The sequence below is a fragment of the Narcine bancroftii genome, chromosome 2, assembly GCF_036971445.1.
Source record: "Narcine bancroftii isolate sNarBan1 chromosome 2, sNarBan1.hap1, whole genome shotgun sequence".
In the NCBI taxonomy this organism is placed as follows: Eukaryota; Metazoa; Chordata; class Chondrichthyes; order Torpediniformes; family Narcinidae; genus Narcine; species Narcine bancroftii.
The window spans coordinates 244444042-244462996 of record NC_091470.1 but is presented as its reverse complement, the minus strand read 5'-3'; the positions used below and the strand labels follow the sequence as shown (position 1 = coordinate 244462996).

The 18955-nt window shown below is 39.0% G+C and overlaps 1 protein-coding gene across 24 annotated transcripts in view; it reads right to left on the bottom strand.

Moving 5' to 3' along the window:
* The window catches only part of sugct (succinyl-CoA:glutarate-CoA transferase), a 544214-nt gene that overhangs the window by 317116 nt on the left and 208143 nt on the right, over positions 1-18955 (bottom strand). For 23 of the 24 annotated variants that reach the window (XR_011352093.1, XR_011352094.1, XM_069920671.1 and 20 more), the window contains 2 exons: positions 15787-15858; positions 3955-4052 (listed from right to left, as the gene is read on the bottom strand). Coding sequence is in view for 22 of the 24 variants with exons in the window: in XM_069920671.1 (XP_069776772.1) it covers positions 3955-4052; positions 15787-15858 (170 nt within the window). In the remaining 2 variants the exon portion in view is untranslated. The remainder of the gene's footprint in view (positions 1-3954; positions 4053-15786; positions 15859-18955) is intronic. The other variant, XM_069920675.1, reaches the window with a different exon arrangement.

Here is an 18955-nt window from a genome sequence, read left to right as displayed (position 1 = left end):
CAAGAAATGTATAGCTCTTACTTGGAAAGATAGAAATATATTAACTTTAGATAGGTGGTATTTGGAGATGAAGTCCTGTTTGACTATGGAAAGGATATCTTTTTCAATTCAGAATAGGATGTCTTTTTATAGGTTGAAGTGGACTCCGTTTGCTAATTATATGCATTTAAGTTTGATTTAAATATGTTTTTAAGTCTGATATTTTAGTATTGATAACTTTTTTTTGTTGTTAGTATCTTTATTTGTTATGTTTCATCTTTGTTTTGTGTAAGTGGGCTTTTTTTATATAATATTGTTAATTTTATTAACTCTTCACTCTTTCACTTTATCTTGGGGGGGTTAGACTAACTTTAAGATAGGTCATTAATGTTGTGTAATAATTATTGGGGGGTTTAGTTTATTTAGTCTGCCGATGTAGTACTGTAATTTTTATTATCTTATGTTTAATCTTTTTACTGTAACTTTCTATTTTATTCATGTTATAAAATCTTAAATAAAGTTTAAAAAAAAAACTCCACCTACCTGCCTTTTCTCCATATCCCTTAATTCCTTTTTTTATGTAAAAATTTATCTAACTAAACCTTAAATATGTTTAATGAAGTAGCCTCAACTGATTCCCTGAGCAGAGGATTCCACAGATTTATTACTCTGTGAAAAACAGTTTTTCTTCATCTCCGTCTTAAATTTACTCCTCTGAATACTATGTCTTTTCGGTCTGGACGCACCAACAGTGAAAACAATTTTCCTACCTCTATTTATCTTTTATAATTTTATGTTTCTATAAGATCTCCTCTCATTCTTCTGAATTTAATTAAGTATAATCCCAGGCGATTTAGTCTCTCCTCGTTGGCCAACCCCCTCATCTCCAGTATCAACCGAGTGAACCTCCCCTGGACTGCCTCCAAGGCCAGTATATCCTTCCTCAAGTATGGAGACCAGAACAACACGCAGGCTCACTAGTACCTTGTATAGTTGCAGCATGATCTCCCTGCTCTTGAATTCAATTCCTTGAGCGATGAAGGACAACATTCCATTTGCCTTCTCAATAACCTGTTGTACCTGCAACCCAACTATTTGCAATTCATGCACAAGCACTCTCAAGTCCTTCTGCACAATAGCATGCTGCAGTTTTTCACCATTTAAATAATAATCTGCTCTTCTATTTTTCCTACCAAAGTGGATGACCTCACATTTACTAACATTGTACTCCATCTGCCAGACCTTTGCCCACTCATTAACTATATCCTTCTACAGCCTCTCCACATCCTCTGTACAATTTGCTTTTCCACTAATTTTAGTATCATCCGCAAACATGGCTACACTACACTCTGTCCCCTCTTCCAAATCATCAGTGTAAATGGTGAACAGCTGAGGGCCCAGCACCAACCCCTGCAGGTAATCAGAAAAACACCCATTTATCCCAACTCTCTGCCTTCTGTCAGTTAACCAATCCTCAACCCACTTCCACTAAATTCATTCATCTGTAATTTATTGATAAGTCACTTGTGCAGCACCTTATCAAATGACACCATCAATCTGTTCCCCTTTACCTACCGCATCCATCATATCCTCAAAGAACTCCAGCAAGTTTTTCAAACAAGTCCTGCCATTTTTGAATCCATGCTGCGTCTGCCTGGTGGAAACTTTTAGTTCTAAATGCCTTGCTATTTCATCCTTTATGACAGCTTCATGCATTTTCACAACTACAGACATTAAGATAACTGGCCAATGGGTCGTCTTCTGCCTAAATCCCTTTTTAAAAAGTGGCGTAACATTTGCTGTCTTCCAATCTGCCAGAACCTGCCAGAATCCAGAGAATTTTGGTAAATGACTGCCAATGCATCGACTATAACTCCTGCCATTTCTTCAGTAGCCTGGGATGCATCCCATCAGGAACAGGGTATTTGTCCACCTTCAATCCCATTAGTTTGCTTATTACTATCTCTTTTGTAACAATTATTTTATCGAGGTCCTCACCTTCCTTCGCATCCCTACCACCACTTTTTGGCATGCTGAATGTGTCTTCCACCGTGAAGACTGACACAAAATATCTATTCAATGCCTCAGCCACATCCTCATTACTCAATATCAAATTGCTACAAATGCTTGAAAACAATACCCAAAGGAAGTCCATGACATGTTAAGAACTGAGAAGAGCCTGAGAAGATGTATTCCATGCTTATGCAGTTTCCAAGCTGCACAGGTCTTATCCTCAAAAATCAATTGACACAGAGAAAGAACTGCATTTCTCACTGCCTTAGCCTCTCTCACTGCTTTAGACTTTTTCTTCCCTGCCTGATCCTGCGATAGAAACAAGTATGAGTGAAACACGAAAATCTGTGGACGCTATGGTCTTCTCAACATCGGAGAGACTGGACACAGACTGGAAAATTGCTTTGTTGAACACCTCGGCTCTGTCTGCAACAATAATGCGGATCTCCCAGTGGTCAATTTCTTACCCTGTTCCCTTGCTGACGTGTCTGTCCAATAGTCTCATGCACTGCCAGACGAATACCATCCTCAAATTGGAGGAACAACAACTCATCTTCTGATTGGGAACCCTCCAACTGGATGGATTAATATCGATTTCTCTGGCTTTCCTCTCACTTCTTTCCCTCTCACCTTTACCCCAGCTATCTCTCTCCCCCTGATACGCACAATCAATGACTCTAAAGACTGAGTGAGGAACGAAACGGTTTAATACATATTAGTTTCGGCTGGCCCAACTCCATGTTCTCGAATGAATGGAAGGGGGCAGGGAGGTAGACCTTAATGGCCAGGTCACAGGGGCTACATGGGGTCGAGTCATCAGTGGGCAGGCCAGCCACTTATGTACAGAGCAGCAGCAGTATATACATACCACTACACCCCCTTTTCGCACAAACTTGATAAATTCCTAGCTCATCCCTTATCATATCCAATTAACACCTTTTGTTGGCCTGGATTCCTCCCCCAGCCAGCATTGTCTGAATTCTGAGACTTTCTAAGATTTCCTGCTTCTGGTTCAATCTGCTTATTCCCTGAAGAAGGGTTCAGACCTGAAATGTTGGCTTTTTATGAATGCTGAAAAGACTAGCTGAGTTCCTCCAGCATTTCAGTGTGTTTTTACAGAAACAAGTATGCATACATATGGACCCCATTCCTCACTGTGAGAACTTTTTTGCAACTGCCCTTTAAAAATACTCACCTGTTCACACAGTACAAAACACCACACACTTGAAAATTAACTTTCCTCATTTGCATTGCCAGATAAAGTAGCCTGTGATGTGTGTCTGGTGCAAAAAAAAAAGATATACTTCCAGTTTTAAAATCTCATTTGGCTGGAGGAGTTACTCTTCTTTTGGGGTATTTGTGGGCTCCTTGCACAGGAATGCAGAGGCTGCAGAAAGTGGTAAACCTAGCGAAGTCCATTGCGGACAATGACCTCCCAACCATTAACATTATCTATGTCCGATACTGCCTCAAGAAAGCAGCCAACATCATGAAGGAACCCCATCAACCCAGTCATGATCTCTTCTCACTGCTTCCTTCATTCAGAAGGTACAGAAGTTAAATTATCTCCAGTTCAAGATTTTTTTTCCAGGTTCTTGAACCATCCCATACTACCCTAATCTGAATTGTAAACCACTCCCGGATAACCAAAAGATCTTTCTGCACTATTTATTATATCTCTCTCTATATTTTGGAATATTGTTGAAATTTAATTTACATTATTGGAGATGGCATATCTACATACCTGTGTGGTTGCAGCAAGTAAGAATTCAGTATATTTGTACATTATACTTATGCATATGATAATAAACGCTCATCACCTTTTATGTAGTCAAACATTTCAGGTACTTAAAAGCACAACAAATACTCTTTACTCAGAACCAATTCTTGATTCAAACCTATTCCAACAGTAATTAAAATGTGCATTATTGACAACAATGATTGTCCATTATTAGGACTAACCTTGCACACAGGATATCAATTAGTTCTCTTCTATTCTGAACTCGAAGCTTGTTTGTCTTGTACCTGGGTTCTTCACTTAATGTAGTTAATGATAAGATCTAGAAAATGACATGAATGGTTAAATTGGAGGAAATACACTGTTACCTTCATAATTATAACTACACACCAAAGACCAAGTATCACAATGCTTTGTTATATATAAAAGTTTTCAATAGTCTCTGATGAAATATAATCTCTGATGCAACACGAACTCCAACCCAGTCAAAGATCCAGTCTAAATGCAGTTTTATACTTAGCTCCCTTTCCAAATCATCACTTTCAATATTCTTATTTATCCCATTGGCATAGAATACACAACACTACAGCATAGTAAAGGCCCTTTAGCCTTGATGTTGTGTTGACTTGTATATTCCTACCAAAATAATACTAAACCCTCCCTACCCTGTGGCCTATTTTTTTCCATCCATGTGCCTGTCTAAGAGTCTATTAAATTCCCCTAATGTTTCAGCCTTCACCACCAACCTTAACAAGGAATTCCAGGCACCCACAGCTCTCTGTAAAATAACATACCCTAATGTCTCCCCTAAACTTTCCTCACTTCGCTTTGTACAGATGTTCTGTTGTAATTGCTATTCCCACCCTGGGAAAAAGGCATTGCCTGTCTACCTTATCTATGCCTCCCATAATCTCATAGACCTCTATTAAGTCACATCTCTTCCTTCTTCGCTCCAGAGAGCAAAGTCTCAGCTCTACTAACCTTGCCTCATAAGACTTATTTTCCAATCCAGGCAACATCCTGATAAATCTCCTCTGTGCTCTCTCCATAGCTTCCACAACCTTCCTAAAATAAGGTGACCAGAATGGAACAAAATATTCCAAGTGTGGTCTCATCAGAGATTTGTGGAGTTGCAACATGACCTCTTGACTCCTGAACTCAATCCCCTGATTTATGAAGCCCAGCATCCCATAAGCCTTCTTAACTACTCTATCAACTGTGCAGTAGCTTTAAGAGATATGGATTTGGACCCCAAGGTCCCTCTGTTCTTTCACACTGTGAAGCATCCAACCATTAACCCGGTAATCAGACTTCACATGAACTCCAACTGCCACTTTTCCACCCAACTCTGCTAAAATCCATATACACCACATCTACTGCCCTATTTTTTTAATTTTAAAATTTAATTATTTTGAAAAATTTAGACATACAGCATAGTAACAGGCCATTTTAGCCCATGAGTCTGTGCTGCCCAATTTACACACAATTAATTTACGCCCCTGGTACATTTTGAATGTTGGGAAGAAACCATTGCCCCCAGGAAAAACCAACACAGACATGGGGAGAATGTACAAACTCTTTACAGACAGCGCGGCATTTGAACCCCGGTCCCAATTGTTGGTACTGTAAAGGCATTGCGCTAACTGCTAGACCAACCATTCTGCCATGTATCTTCATCAATTTCTTTTCTAACTTCCTCAAATAACTCATTTAGGCTCATGAGGTACAATCTTCCCCTCACAAAACCATGCTGATTATGCCTGAGAAATCTGCACCTCTCCAAATGCTCATAAATCCTGTCCTTAAGAATCCTCTCCAATAGTTTTCACACCACCAACACAAGACTCACTGGTCTATAACCCCAGGATTCTTCCTATTAGCTTTTTTAAAATAAGGGGACCAAATTTGCCTTTCTCCAATCCTCTGGCTCCTCCCCTGCTGCCAAGGAGGATGCAAAGATAATTGCCAGTGCCCCAGCTATCTCTTCCCTCCATTCCCATAGCAAAATTAAAGTCCAAATTCTTAACTTCATCTGCAAAAGAAACTACCATTACCTTTTTATTTCCTAAATTTTGGATGTTCTCTGTTTTTGTTTTCTCAAAGCATTCTCCCCTATCTCTTTTCCAATTTCACAACCTAACATTGTTCCCACTTCATGCCTTGAAGTCAGACATGATGACACAGCATCTAAAACTCTGGTCTCTTCTGGGTTGAACATCAACATTACACAAGGGAAGTTCTTTCAGATCCTATTAACTTATTTTTTGAATATTTACTTTTGATCTTTATAGACTCACAGAATTCAAGCAGTCCAATCTTTCCAACATTTATGTATATATAAAATACACACACACACACACACACACACACACACACACACACACACACACACACACACACACACACAGTCTGCATTTATCCCCAGCCCCTCCCCATCACCACAAATACACTTTAAAGTCTATCTCCATACCAGTCATCATGGGGCCTACAACTCCAACCATAACCCCAAAAAGAACAAGAAATAATGATGAATATGCCTCCAAAAAGAGGGAAAAAACTGAAAACAATGAAACCCAAAAGAGAAAAGAACCAAAAATCTGAAAAGAAAAGAGCGTCATCTGTGCTCGGTGACCCCATTAACGTCACTGGAATTTTAGGTGTTCAGAATAGGAAGCAAAGAGGAAGGTCAACTATTTAAAACAACTAATTTGCAAATTTAAGCAAGATGTTCCAGATATTTTATTTTCACCAAGGGATTTAGATTCAGATTTCAGATCTATTGTCAGAGTACATACATGACCTCATAGTGGTGAATCTGTGTCGTGCTGTCAGTCTCTCGCTGTGCTTAGTCTAATTTACTGACATTGGGCGTGTATTATCTCTACCACTAAAGACACTCCCCTTGGGTCTAACTGTGTATGCATCCATTATCATTCATTATTGTACCACTAGTTTCTGCTAATAAAAGTCATGATTCCTGGTTAACTACACAGCCTTTGTCTTCATTAACTGGCACTTCACTCACATACAACCCTGAGATTCTTTTTCCTGAGGGCGAGGCAGAATAACCAATTACTGTTAATGCAAAAAAAGATGTACACACATACCCATGTAAACAAATAAAGAACTGTAAATAGATAACAAATGTAAACAAATCGACTGTGCAACATAGAGAAAGTAAAAATAACTAAATAAATTGCACAAATAAAAGTCCCTAAATGAGTCCCAGATTGTTGTTGAGGTGTCTGACGGTAGAGGGGTAGCAGCTGTATTGAACCTGGTTGTGTGAATCTTGTGGCTCCTATACATGTTAAACCTCTATTATCTGGCACTCTGTGCTTCTGTGGTCCACCACGTTTTGAATCTGCTGCTGTTAGTACAATCTCCTTACAGACAGCACAGGACTTGAACCCTGGTCTCGATCGCTGGCACTATAAAGGTTGAATCTGCCACAATCGTGACCGCGGTTCATGCCCTATGCGGTATATAAGTTTATATTAATGTCCTGATTGCTGGTGCTGTAAAGGCATTGCACGAGCTGCTTCACTAACTGTGCTGCCCCACAGTATTATTTCCTGCTTTAAGCTTTATTCTATCTTTGATATGTTTACATAGGGGGTTCTCATAGGGATAATTTCTGTTTTCTGGCATTTTCTGTGGTCCAGCAATAGCCAGGACTTGACCGCTGGATTAAAGAGGTTCCATCTGTACCTCTTTCCTGATGGCAGCAGCGAGAACAGAGCATGGGTGCTACTGGTTGTGTGGATCCTTGATGGTTGCTACTGCTCTCCGACTGCAGCGTTCCCTGGAGATGTTCACAATGGTGGGCAGGGTTTTGCCTGTGATATCCAGGGCTGTGTCCACTACATTTAGCAGGGTTTTATGCTCAGGGGTATCGATGTCCCCATACGAGACCATGATGCAGTGTCAGCACACTTGCCACCACACATCAGTAGAAACTTGCCAGGGTTTGTGGTGTCATACCAAACCTCCACAAACTCCTGAGGAAATAGAGCTGCTGACATGCTTTCTTCACGATGCCATTAATGTGTTGGCTCTAGGAGTGATCCTCTGAGATAGTGACTCCCAAGAACCTGAATTTGCTCACCCTCTCTGTTAAGGTTAAAACCTTGAGTTTTTGATTTTTGTTAATTTTGTGCCTAACCTTTAAGAAAAAGTGTTTATAGTATTACCATAATGACTATAACCTCATATCTCATAATATCAGATTGGATCAAGAGCTTGCATCCCATTCTTCAAAGAATCATGAAAGAGATGTGAGCTTGGATACTTTTCTTTGAATTCATCTTAATTTCATCTTAATTTGTCTTAAATTTGTCTATTTCTTCTAATATCTGTTTAAAGTTGAATATCGTTATATCATTACACAGCATGCTTTCTTTATTCATTGTTATTGTTATGAGTCCAGAGGACCCATAAACCCAGCAGCAATAGATATTCACCAAGACCAATGGTTACTTAAACAAAAGTTGCTTTTAATTATCACTAAACATGAAAACAGAATCAAACTTTAACTTATCACTATTAACTTACTTAACCCCCTTCTAATTCTAAGTGCACGTGTGTAATCCATGTATAAATTCAGAAAAGTTCTTTGGTTCACAGTCCAATCTCACTTCTCATTCCTCCAGGTTCACTGTGTAATGGATAAATATTTGGGAGAATTTGGTAAAATTAGAGTAGGTTACTTATATACACACATTTTGAAAGAGATCTTATTTGAAGTATTGAATAATTCATATTCAGTAACATTGCAGAGGCTATGGAGAATGTTATGCACATTTCACAAGTAGGTGCTATATGAAATGACATCATGAAATGCATAGACCATTGTTTGGAAGAGAAGACAAATTGGCTGTTTGCAAGTATCTATAGAGTGCTCACAGAAAGGTCACTCCTGGGTTTTGTTTATCTAAGACAACAGATGGGAGCAGAAGGATAACTCCTCTTGTTTGCTGAAGAAGGTGGGGTTTTTTGCAAGTGAGAGAGTCAGATGGGCTTTCAAGCAGTCTCATTTGAAGAGAGAGAGAGAGAGAGAGAGAGAAGACAAGCTCAACAAGCTCTCCCAGCTTGTGTGTGTGACACTGAAAGCAGCTGGAAAGTGCAAGACAGGAGAAGCTGGTTGGAAACAGAAAGCTCCAGAATGGTGGATGGCTGAAAGTGCTATCTGTCTGATGTTTCTCTTGGAATAGTGGAACAGAAAGGAACTCTGTGCTAGCCTGAAAGAAAGAGGTTATCATCTGGAGAACCCTGATGGAGAAAATTTCATCAGCGAGACATTGAGGTGACTAAAGGTGGTACCTCAGTTGTGGAAATCATGGAACAACAAATCTCTCTCTTCAAACCCGAGAAGAACCTTCCTGAGTGGTAAACGTTTACCTTTCAAGCACGAAAGTCTGGTGAACTTTATACATGTTAACTTTTGTGCACAGTATAAGAATTGCCTGCAACCAGAGAACTTGGAAGAAGGAAAAGTGAGATTGAACTGTGAACCAAAGAAATTTACTTAAATTTACACACACATCATACTCGTGCACTTAGAATTAGAAGGGGGTTAATTTGGGTTAGTTAAGTAATTAGAGATAAGTTAAAGTTTGATTCTGTTTTCATGTTTAAAGATAATTAAAAATAACTTTTGTTTAAGTAACTACTTGTCTTGGTGAATGTCTATTGCTGCTGGGTTTTGGGGTCCTTTGGGCTTGTAACAACTGGTTGAAGGCAATTTAACATTTGTAGTGCAGCTTTAAGTAGCTTTAAATTCTGTGCACAGAATTTAACATTTTTAAAGTTCACCAGGCTTTCGTGCTTGAAAGGTAAATGGTTACCAGTCAGGAAGGTTCTTGTCGGTTTTCAGAGAGAGATTTGTTGTTCTAGGACATCCACAAATTATGTACTTCCATCAGCCACTCCAGTATCTTGCTGACAAAACATACCCCTTCAAGGTTCTCCAGATGATAACCTTTTTCTTTCAGGTCACCACAGAGTTCCTTTTTGTTTCTCTTATTCCAAGTGAAACATTAGACAACCAGTCCTCTCCTCTTGCATGAGCCACAAGGGCTTTGACCAAGCCATCTTTCAAATGTAGCTTTCCACACTTGCCACCTTGTACTGTTCCAGTCTCAGCTACTTCTGCTGGCTGTAACACTGTACATGTGATCTCTGTCTCTCTCTGAGAGAAAGCCTGTTTGACTCTCTCTACTTGCAAAACCACATGACCCTCTTACAACATCAAGCTCTCCCCTAGACAATATGTGGCTCCAACAAGCTCTTTCATCTGTTGCCTTTTGTAAACAATCCATTAGTGAAGTCTCTTGAGCACTCTTCAAAGCTTTTGCAAAAGCTCTGAGGCCCCGAAATGTCTAGCATGAGGTCCAGTATTTTAAATAAGATCTGTTTTAAAGTGTTTGTATGTAACCTACTCTAACAAACCTTTCCCAATTTATCTCCCAAAAACATATCTATATGTATCTATATACTCTGTCACATTATGAAAATCTCAGTGCGAAGTTAGGCAAAATGTTTATCCATTTTTATAACAAATTAAAGCTACTTAAATCTGCACTACAAAGTTTGGTTTATTGGATTAATAAGATAGTTATTTGGAATATCGTCACTCACATTTCCTTGAACATATCATGTTTTGAACTTGGAAAATATTACAACTTGGAAAGTGTCGTCTATATTCTCCACTTCTGATCCCCCAATAATCCATTGGATTGTATACCTCTGATTTTCCCTTCCTGAAGTAAATAATCAACTCCTTGGTTTTAATGACAGTGAATGTGAGGTTGTTGGTGGTGTATAATTCAGCCATGTTTTCAATGTCCTTCCTGTATCCTGCAACCTAATACCATGGTATCCTCAGCAAATTTATAGATGGTGTTATTGTCATACCGAGCCACAGTCATAGGTGTAAAGTGAGTGGAGCAGGGGGCTAAGAACGCAGCCTTGTGGTGCTTTGGTACTGATAGAGATAGTGGAGGAGATTTAGAAGAAGAAATGGACTTCATAGTGATAGAAGTAAGTTCAAGATTCAAATTATTGTCATGTAATTAAAAAAAAGTATTATATAACACAAAATTGCTTTTGTCTGCTGTAAGGCAGATAGATTCACCATCAACAGAAATTGCCTGAAGTGCCTCTTTCAGTTAGAGAAAGAGAAGCAAAAGATAGACATCCCCCCCCCACCCCCCCAGGGCTTTCATAGCTAACACAGAGTCCAGTATAAACCATCAGTAACCCAAGCTCCAGATCAGAACCTCCGATATGATTATGAGTCCTTCAGCACCCTTGGCATCCTCTCGCCAGTTTTAAACCAGTCTCCAGCAGTCTGCAGCCTAGTGCAAGCCCCTTAACTGCAGTTTCTACGTGTTTCCTTCAGCTGCAGAACCCCTCATTGCTCCCCCACAGTGGTCACCATCCAATGGGTCGTCTCCATTGCTTCTCCTTCTTAGTCAGGAGGGGTTGGTCTCCCAGTTACTGGTGCCCTGTGCCAGTCCTCTGCTTCCCCAGAGTCTGGAACCCTTCGTGTCTGCTGCCGATCATAGACGCCGCCAACTTGGGTCCAGACACCTCAGTTGTAGGATTTTAAATAAAACTACCGTCGGCTTCTTTAACAGGCCATTCGAAGACTGTCCAGAGTTGAGGGCAGTCAGTCTGGGTAGTTGAATCCCACAGGAGTGCCGTGTTTCTGATCTCCATTCTCCACTGGTCCGCACTAATGGCTGCGCTGCCATTACAGCAGCTCCAGCAGTACTGCCATTTTTTTTCAGATTACACCAAAGAAAATTTTGGCTTATTTCTCCATAAAAGAAACCAGTGCCTAGAAATTAGAATTCACCCTTTTCAGTAAAATTACAGAAAAGCTGGAGGTAAAGATATATTACCCTATGTTTTGGGCCTGAGCCCCACTTCAAGGTACGAGTAAAAAGGCTGGGGAGGGAAAAATGGGCAGGGGGAGGAGTACAGACCATTAGACAAAAGGTATTAATTGGATATGAATGAGATACAGGTGAGGAGAAAGGTGAAAATTGACTGGGCGAGCGGGTGTTTTTTGGTGCTCTGTGGAAGCAGAGTGAGGGAAAAGGAGACGGAGGGAAGGGGATGGGAGAGAGAGTGAGAGAGAGATATAGAGGAAGGAGAAATAAGGGATAGAAAAAGAAGGGGAGGGAGCAAACAGAATCCAGAGAAGTCGATGTTAATGCCATCGGTTATGGGGTGCCCAGATGCAATAGGAGGTGTCGTTCCTCCAATTTGTGGGTTGTCTCAATCTGGCAGTGCATGGGTCCATGAACAGATAATGTCAGCAAGGGAATGGAGCAGGGAATTGAAATGGGTGGTCATTTGGTGATCCTCACAATTACGGCACTCAGAGCTGGGGTGCACAGTGAAGCAATCTTCCAGGCTGTGTTCAAACTCTCCAATGTCGAGGAGACCTCCATGGCAGCACCAGTGAAGTGTTGTTTGTTTCATTTGGAAGGTCTATTTGGAGTCCAGAATGATGGTGAGGGAGGAGGGGGATGCACAAGTGTAGCACTTTCTGTGATCACATGTCTATTTGGGGCCCTGAATGATGGTGAGGGAGGAGGAGGGTGCATAAGTGTAGCACTTTCTGTGATCATAGGGGTAAGTGCCAAAGGGGCATGGAAAGGAACGAATGGTCTCTGGGGAAGGCAGAGAGGGATAGATGTGTCTGATGGTATGATTATGTAGTAGGAGACAGAAATGGTATGGATAATAAGTTGGATGCCGAGATTAGAGTGGTGAGAGGTGAGGACAAGGGAAATCTTATTCTTGCTATGCATGGGGTGGGTGGGCCATAATAGATGCAAGGGTAATGGAGGATCTGCAGGTGACAGTTGAGTTGATGGTAGTAAAGGGAAAGCCATGTTTTTTTTTGAAGGAGGAGGACATCTAGTATTATCTGCCATGAAAGATCTCATTTTGGGAACAGATGTGACAGAGGCAGAGGAATTGTGAGAAAGGAATGGAATTCTTACAGGGACAGGGTATGAAGAGCTGTTGAGGAAGCTGTGGGAGATGGTAGGTTTGTAGAAAATGTCTGTCAATATTTTGTTTCTCAAGATGGAGAAAGAGAGATTTTGAACAGGTAGAATGTTGCTGGAGATGGACCAAGTGAATTTGAAGTCGGAGTGGAAGTTGGCAGCAAATTCAAAAAAGTTGAAGAGCTCATCATGGGTGCATGAGGCAGCACCAAAGTGGCCATCATTGAGATGGAGGAAGAATTGAGGAACCTTGTCTGTGTAGGCTTGTAGCATGGATTGCTCCACATAGCCAACAAAACAGGAGGCATAGCTGGGGCCCATGCAGGTACCCATGATTACCCTTTGACTTGGAGAAGGTGGGATGAGTTGAAGGAGGTTAGTAAGGGGAAGGACAAGTTCTGCCAGCAGAGGAGGGTGGTGATGGAGGGTGACAGGTTGGGCCTTTTGTTAAAGAAGAAACTAAGGACTTCGAGTCTTTGGTACAGAGGATGAATGTGCATAATGATTGGATGTCCATGGTGGTGAAGATGAAGCAAGAGTTCAGGGAAATGGAAAATGTTGAAGTGATGGAGGGCATGAGAAGTATCACAGATGAAGGTGGGAAGGGACTGAACTGGAGGGATGGTGGGGGGGAGCAAAACAAAGTCAAGGTTAGCAGATACCAGTTCAGTAGGGTAGAATCATGTGGAAACAATGGGCCTAACAGGACCATTGGGTTTGAGGATCTTAGGTTATCGTTAGAATATGGCAGTGCGGAGTTGGGAACTAATGAAGCTGGAGGCCGTGGAAGGGAGATGACCAAAAGTGATGTTCAGAAATAGTGCGTGAGTCAGCGGTTTGGTGAGTTTTGGTGGGGTCCTGTTTGAGGGGGGGAGGGGTAAGTAAGAGGAGGTGTCTGAGAGCTGACGTCTGCTTTGGCCAGATAGAAGTCAGTGCACCAGACTACATCAGCGCCACCCTTGTCTGCGTGTTTAATAGTGAGGTTGAGATTAATGTGGAGAAAATGAGAGGCAAGGCATTTCAAGAGGGGTGAGATTAGAATTAGTGAGGGAATGGTGAAATTGACAGTTGATTGCTTGACTGCAACTGGAAATATAAAGGGCTAGAGCAGGCAGAAGGCTAGAACAAGGTATTGTTTCATCCTTTTAAGTATATAATCATTTGCTGTAAGCAGCTCTAACACCCAAATGAATCCTTTGCATGAAGATCACGCAATTGGTTGACACTTAGCATTATATGCTGAAACCTGTGCAATCCCAGTAGAAGCAGCATGGAAAGTGCATCCATGTCACCTTTGGTATAATGATCACATGCAATAGGAGAGATCTTAAAATAAGTTATCCCCAAGCCACTGCAGGTTCAAAGAGGTAGAGGTCACAGTGTGCACCTAAGATAGACTTCAGTGATGAAGATTTAAATATCCTGAACATTGATGCTGTGTATAAGACATCAATGTCAGACTGGATATATTCTAATTGACAGGTCATACTGGTTATAACACATGCCTCTAGTTCTTTTGTGCTCAATGAATGTTGTAAGTTGCATCTAAGAAATCTAATTTATGTTGGAAAGAGAGGAATCAATTGATGTACAACTTGCGATATCATTAGGTGCACAATTTATTGTGGACAAATATCAAACATATGAAGGTGAATTGTGCATGGAAACATCTTGGCCAATATCCCAAGGAGCACAATTTCATCAAATGCTCTCTGGCACAATATAACGTGGGTTAATTAACTTTTATGTATCATTTCCTATGACAAGCCACTAATGGATACAATTTTTTGGAGTGGATCTTTCAACCAGGGGCGTTAAATTCTTATATGGTTTAATCATTGTTTTTCCAGTCCAAGTTTTGTCAAGAAATCAAAGAAGAAATTATGATACCTCTTTGAACTCCTCTTACAACCAGTTAGCTTAATGAAAATGAGATTAGCCTTGAATCTATATTATGACAGCTGATTCCAAAGCACCATATAGGTGATGTATAAAATGCCAGCAAGGGATGGAGCTGCATGCACCAGGAAGGCTATATTGTTTTCCAGAAAAAGTTGCAAGGCAGTTCGAGAGAACACAATAATTTACCTTTCAGCAGATATGCCCTTCTAATCTATAGCACAAGGCCATCTTAACCTTACCACAAATACGAAACAGTGTATGAGGATTGGCTTTATTTAAGTAAAATGCATATTGCTCTTTATCTTAAAATTTACCCAGAAAATATATACTTTTGCAAGTAGAAGACACACCTTCGGCACCTTTTGTGTTTCAATTTGAAGGAAGGTTCTGGTTGGCTTCTTTCAAATACACTAATCAAACCACGTGTTCAAGTACTACAAATTCTGTAAAGAAATACAAAAGCTGCCGATGATGGAACCTTGAGCAAACAAAGAATTGCTGGAGGAATTCAGCAGGTCAGATAACTATTTCTATACATGGATGCTGTCTGACCAGGTGAATTCCTCCAGCAATTCTTGGTTTGAACTACAAATTCTATTCCTGATTATCATGGCTGACCATTTCCTTACCATCAAGATTAAAAAGCCAAGTTTACCCTCATAGTCTTTTGTTGAACAAGTGCGCAACAATTGGATTTCTCCAGTTGTCAGATACAACTATGCTAACTACAGATGTTTTGAAGATGATAGCCAATGCTCTGCAATTTGCACCCTCAGCAACTTTCAGTTGATAGGTGAGTTTTAACTGGATTGATTTTAAAATTGAAGCTGAAGCATGTAAAGCAGGGGTGAATGACCAAATTATTATAACTAGCATCCTCTGATGCACTGAACTTGGATCCAGATTCCATTTATACTGTGAGTGAACTGTCCACATCAGAAAAAGGGCTTCATCCTATCAGCAGTTACAGTGCTATTACATTCTTAGATAAAATCTCCACAAATGGAAATCTAAACTTGCTTCAGTATTTAATTCACTGATTGGTCAAGAGTGACTGTGTGAACAATTTCTCACAAACAAATAATTTATGACCAATTAAACACAAGCAATTTAAAATAAATACATTACCTTGCAAACAACTGCAAACTGATGATCGTTTCCAGCTCCAACCACAAGGTAACCATCCTTTGTCTTAAAAGCCTGAAAAATAGTGTTTACAGATGATGTAAAAATAAATTTGCAGAAGAAGCAAGAAAATTCATCGTCTCCTCCAGACTGAATGATTGAGGTAAAGAACTGTAAACTCTATAATTCATGAAAACAGGAGCCAAAATGCTCCAATGTGGAGAACCATGCTATTGTGTTCCAGAGCCATTCCCACATAAATCCATGCACCTCATGAAAAGATCAAATGCTGAAGATGCTTGAAACCTCTTCCCCATTAGGGGCAAGCCAATAAAGAAATCATGTGCGACAGAGAATTTTAAACAGAAAAATGGTAGCAATTAAACAGGACAGCCACACTGTTTCACAAATGGTGAACTTAGTTGAAAAAGGTCACTCATATCTGGGATCTGCATGCTTAGAGCACAAGAAATCTTCCAAGATACAAGTGTGGGAAGTGGAAGAAGGAGATCACAAAGGTCAATAGATGCAGTAAAGTCAAAAGAGACTGCAAATGATGGAATGTGGAACCAAAAACAGAATGCTGGAAGTAAAATGTTCAATTCATTTTTTCAGGTGTGCATAAATGTTATGCAGTTTCCTAACCTAGTCTGTTATTTTGACACAGTCACTAATATTCTTCCTTCTCTCTTGTGAGAGATGACTGCTGCCCAAGGAATCTAATTTCCCCACATTTAATACATTCTTTTTCCATTCTAATATTCACACCGAATAAAATTACACACTCACCTATTGCCTCTCGGCATGATGGCCTTTCTTTCATGACTTTCTCACTTCAGATATGCAAGAATAAACAGCTGCCAAACTCCAGCTGATGATTCCCAGAGACTAAGGAACAAATTCCTTTGCTCTATCTAACAATACCAGCTTAAATTTACACAAAATATAGTTTGGAGACCTACATCTCATGAGTTTCTGAGCACTAAAGAACTCCTGTCAGGCCACAGGCAAACAGTAACTTGGATGCCAACTCCCCACAGGACATAGTCACACTGTAAGACTCAAGAAAGGATCATGATGGGCCAGTCTATTGATAAAACATCAAGATTTTTTCAGTACATCTAACCTGAAGACTGCGAGAGATAGAAAAATCTAGTTTAAACTTTGCATTATGACAAACCTCTTCTGAGGAAATGCTGGTAGTGATACAAGAAACAAGTGTTGGCCAGTTTCATGGCAACACTTCTGCATAGCCACATACATGTCACATAACATCTTGCAACTAATGGTTGATATCTTAACTTCCATTCCCACAGGCAGAAGCAACCCAATGTATGATTTCTGCAGTTGAAGCTGACTTTTTAAAAATATTTTATTTTAAATCGGCACATATATGACAGCAATTAATAAATCATAAGACACAATAATAGTTTACAAATATGCTGATTAAAATATAATAAAAGAAATAAAACCCTTAAAAATACTCAATTAATCTCTCTCCCTCCCCAACCCTTACTAACCCTACTAAACTAAAACCTAAATCTAAAATACATAACGTAGCTATATATTAATTTGGATTGCTTGGGAGTGCACTCTGGGATCTCAAAAAAACATTTTTCTAATAAAGCCCTTACTCATTTTCAGGGAAAACTTCACCAGTTTGATGGATTCAAAGAAACTATTTATAATTTTAATCACATTATTTGGGTTCCAAACATAAAAATATAGAATATTTAACCTTTAAATTATATATAATTTTTTTTATAAAAGGATACAACTTTGAATCTCTATGTACCATCTTCCTAATGTTAATGAAACTTCTGATTTCCAAGTAACAGCAATACATTTCCTTGCTATCACTAAAACTAATTTAACAAATTTCAATTGAAAATCTGATGAAGATAGTTGAGGAGTTATATTATCAATATTTCCCATCAACAATAATTCAGGATTTAATGGAAAACAACACCCATAATTCGTTGTAAGAATTTACTAATGGAAATCCAAAATGTTTAAACCTTTGAACAAGACTATGTAGAATGAACAAAAGTTCCAACATCCTTTCCATATCTAAAACATTGATCCAAATGTATCCAATTTACATCTATTCATTTTCTGAGGTGTAATATACAATTGATATAAAAAGTTATAACGAAATAATCTATATCTTCCATTAATTGTATTAGACACAACTTTTTTTGAAAAGTTTATTTAAAATTTTACAGAATACAAATATAAAATACAAAAAAAAATCTAAAACTACCCTTTATGCCCCCCCACCCTACTATCCCATCCCTTACTAATCCCCCACCCCAGAGCTTAACATATACATAGAAAGTATTTATAAACAAACAAAGTGGGTTAGGTTGCAATATATCAATTTGCCAGTCAAAACAAAAGTGAAAAATTACTTAACATCTAAATTCATACATTTCAAATACGGGGTTCACATTTTTTCAAAAAAATTATTATTTTGCAAATTATATGTAATATTTTCTAAATGTAAACATGATTGAATTTCATTATGCCATCTTTGTATATTTAACTCCACATCATTTTTCCAGGTTACTGCTATACATTTCCTAGCCGCTGCCAAACTCAATAGAATAAATACAATCTGAGGTTTATCTAAACACACTGCTAATGGATTCATATAACGTAATAGACACAACCATGGATCCACATATAAATCTGCTTGGAGTAAATCTCACAAAAAATTACAATCTTTTCCCTAGACACAATATCTTTACATAAATCTTGCCAAACTTGTTGGTCTTTTGATACTCTTAAATCTTGTTCCCATCTTTCCATAGACTTGAACAAACCTAATTTAGGTGCTTTTTCTTGTAATATCATATCTGCTATTGAAATAAATTTTTTAGCCATTCCATTAACAATTAACTGTGCTAAATCTTTAAGATCTTTTAAAATCATATCAGATCCTAATTTCTCTCTTAAATAAGCTCAATTGAAAATAACAAAAAAGTGTATTGTGAGGAATATCGTATTTAATTAATCAAATGACATCAGCCTATCATTATCGTAACAATCTCCTAATTTAGAAATTCCTTTATTATTTCAAATATTTAAAAAGATCATCCTTTGAAAAAAATTAAAAGAGGATTGATCAATGGCATTTTTAATGATAAAAGATTTCCATCAATTTCTAATT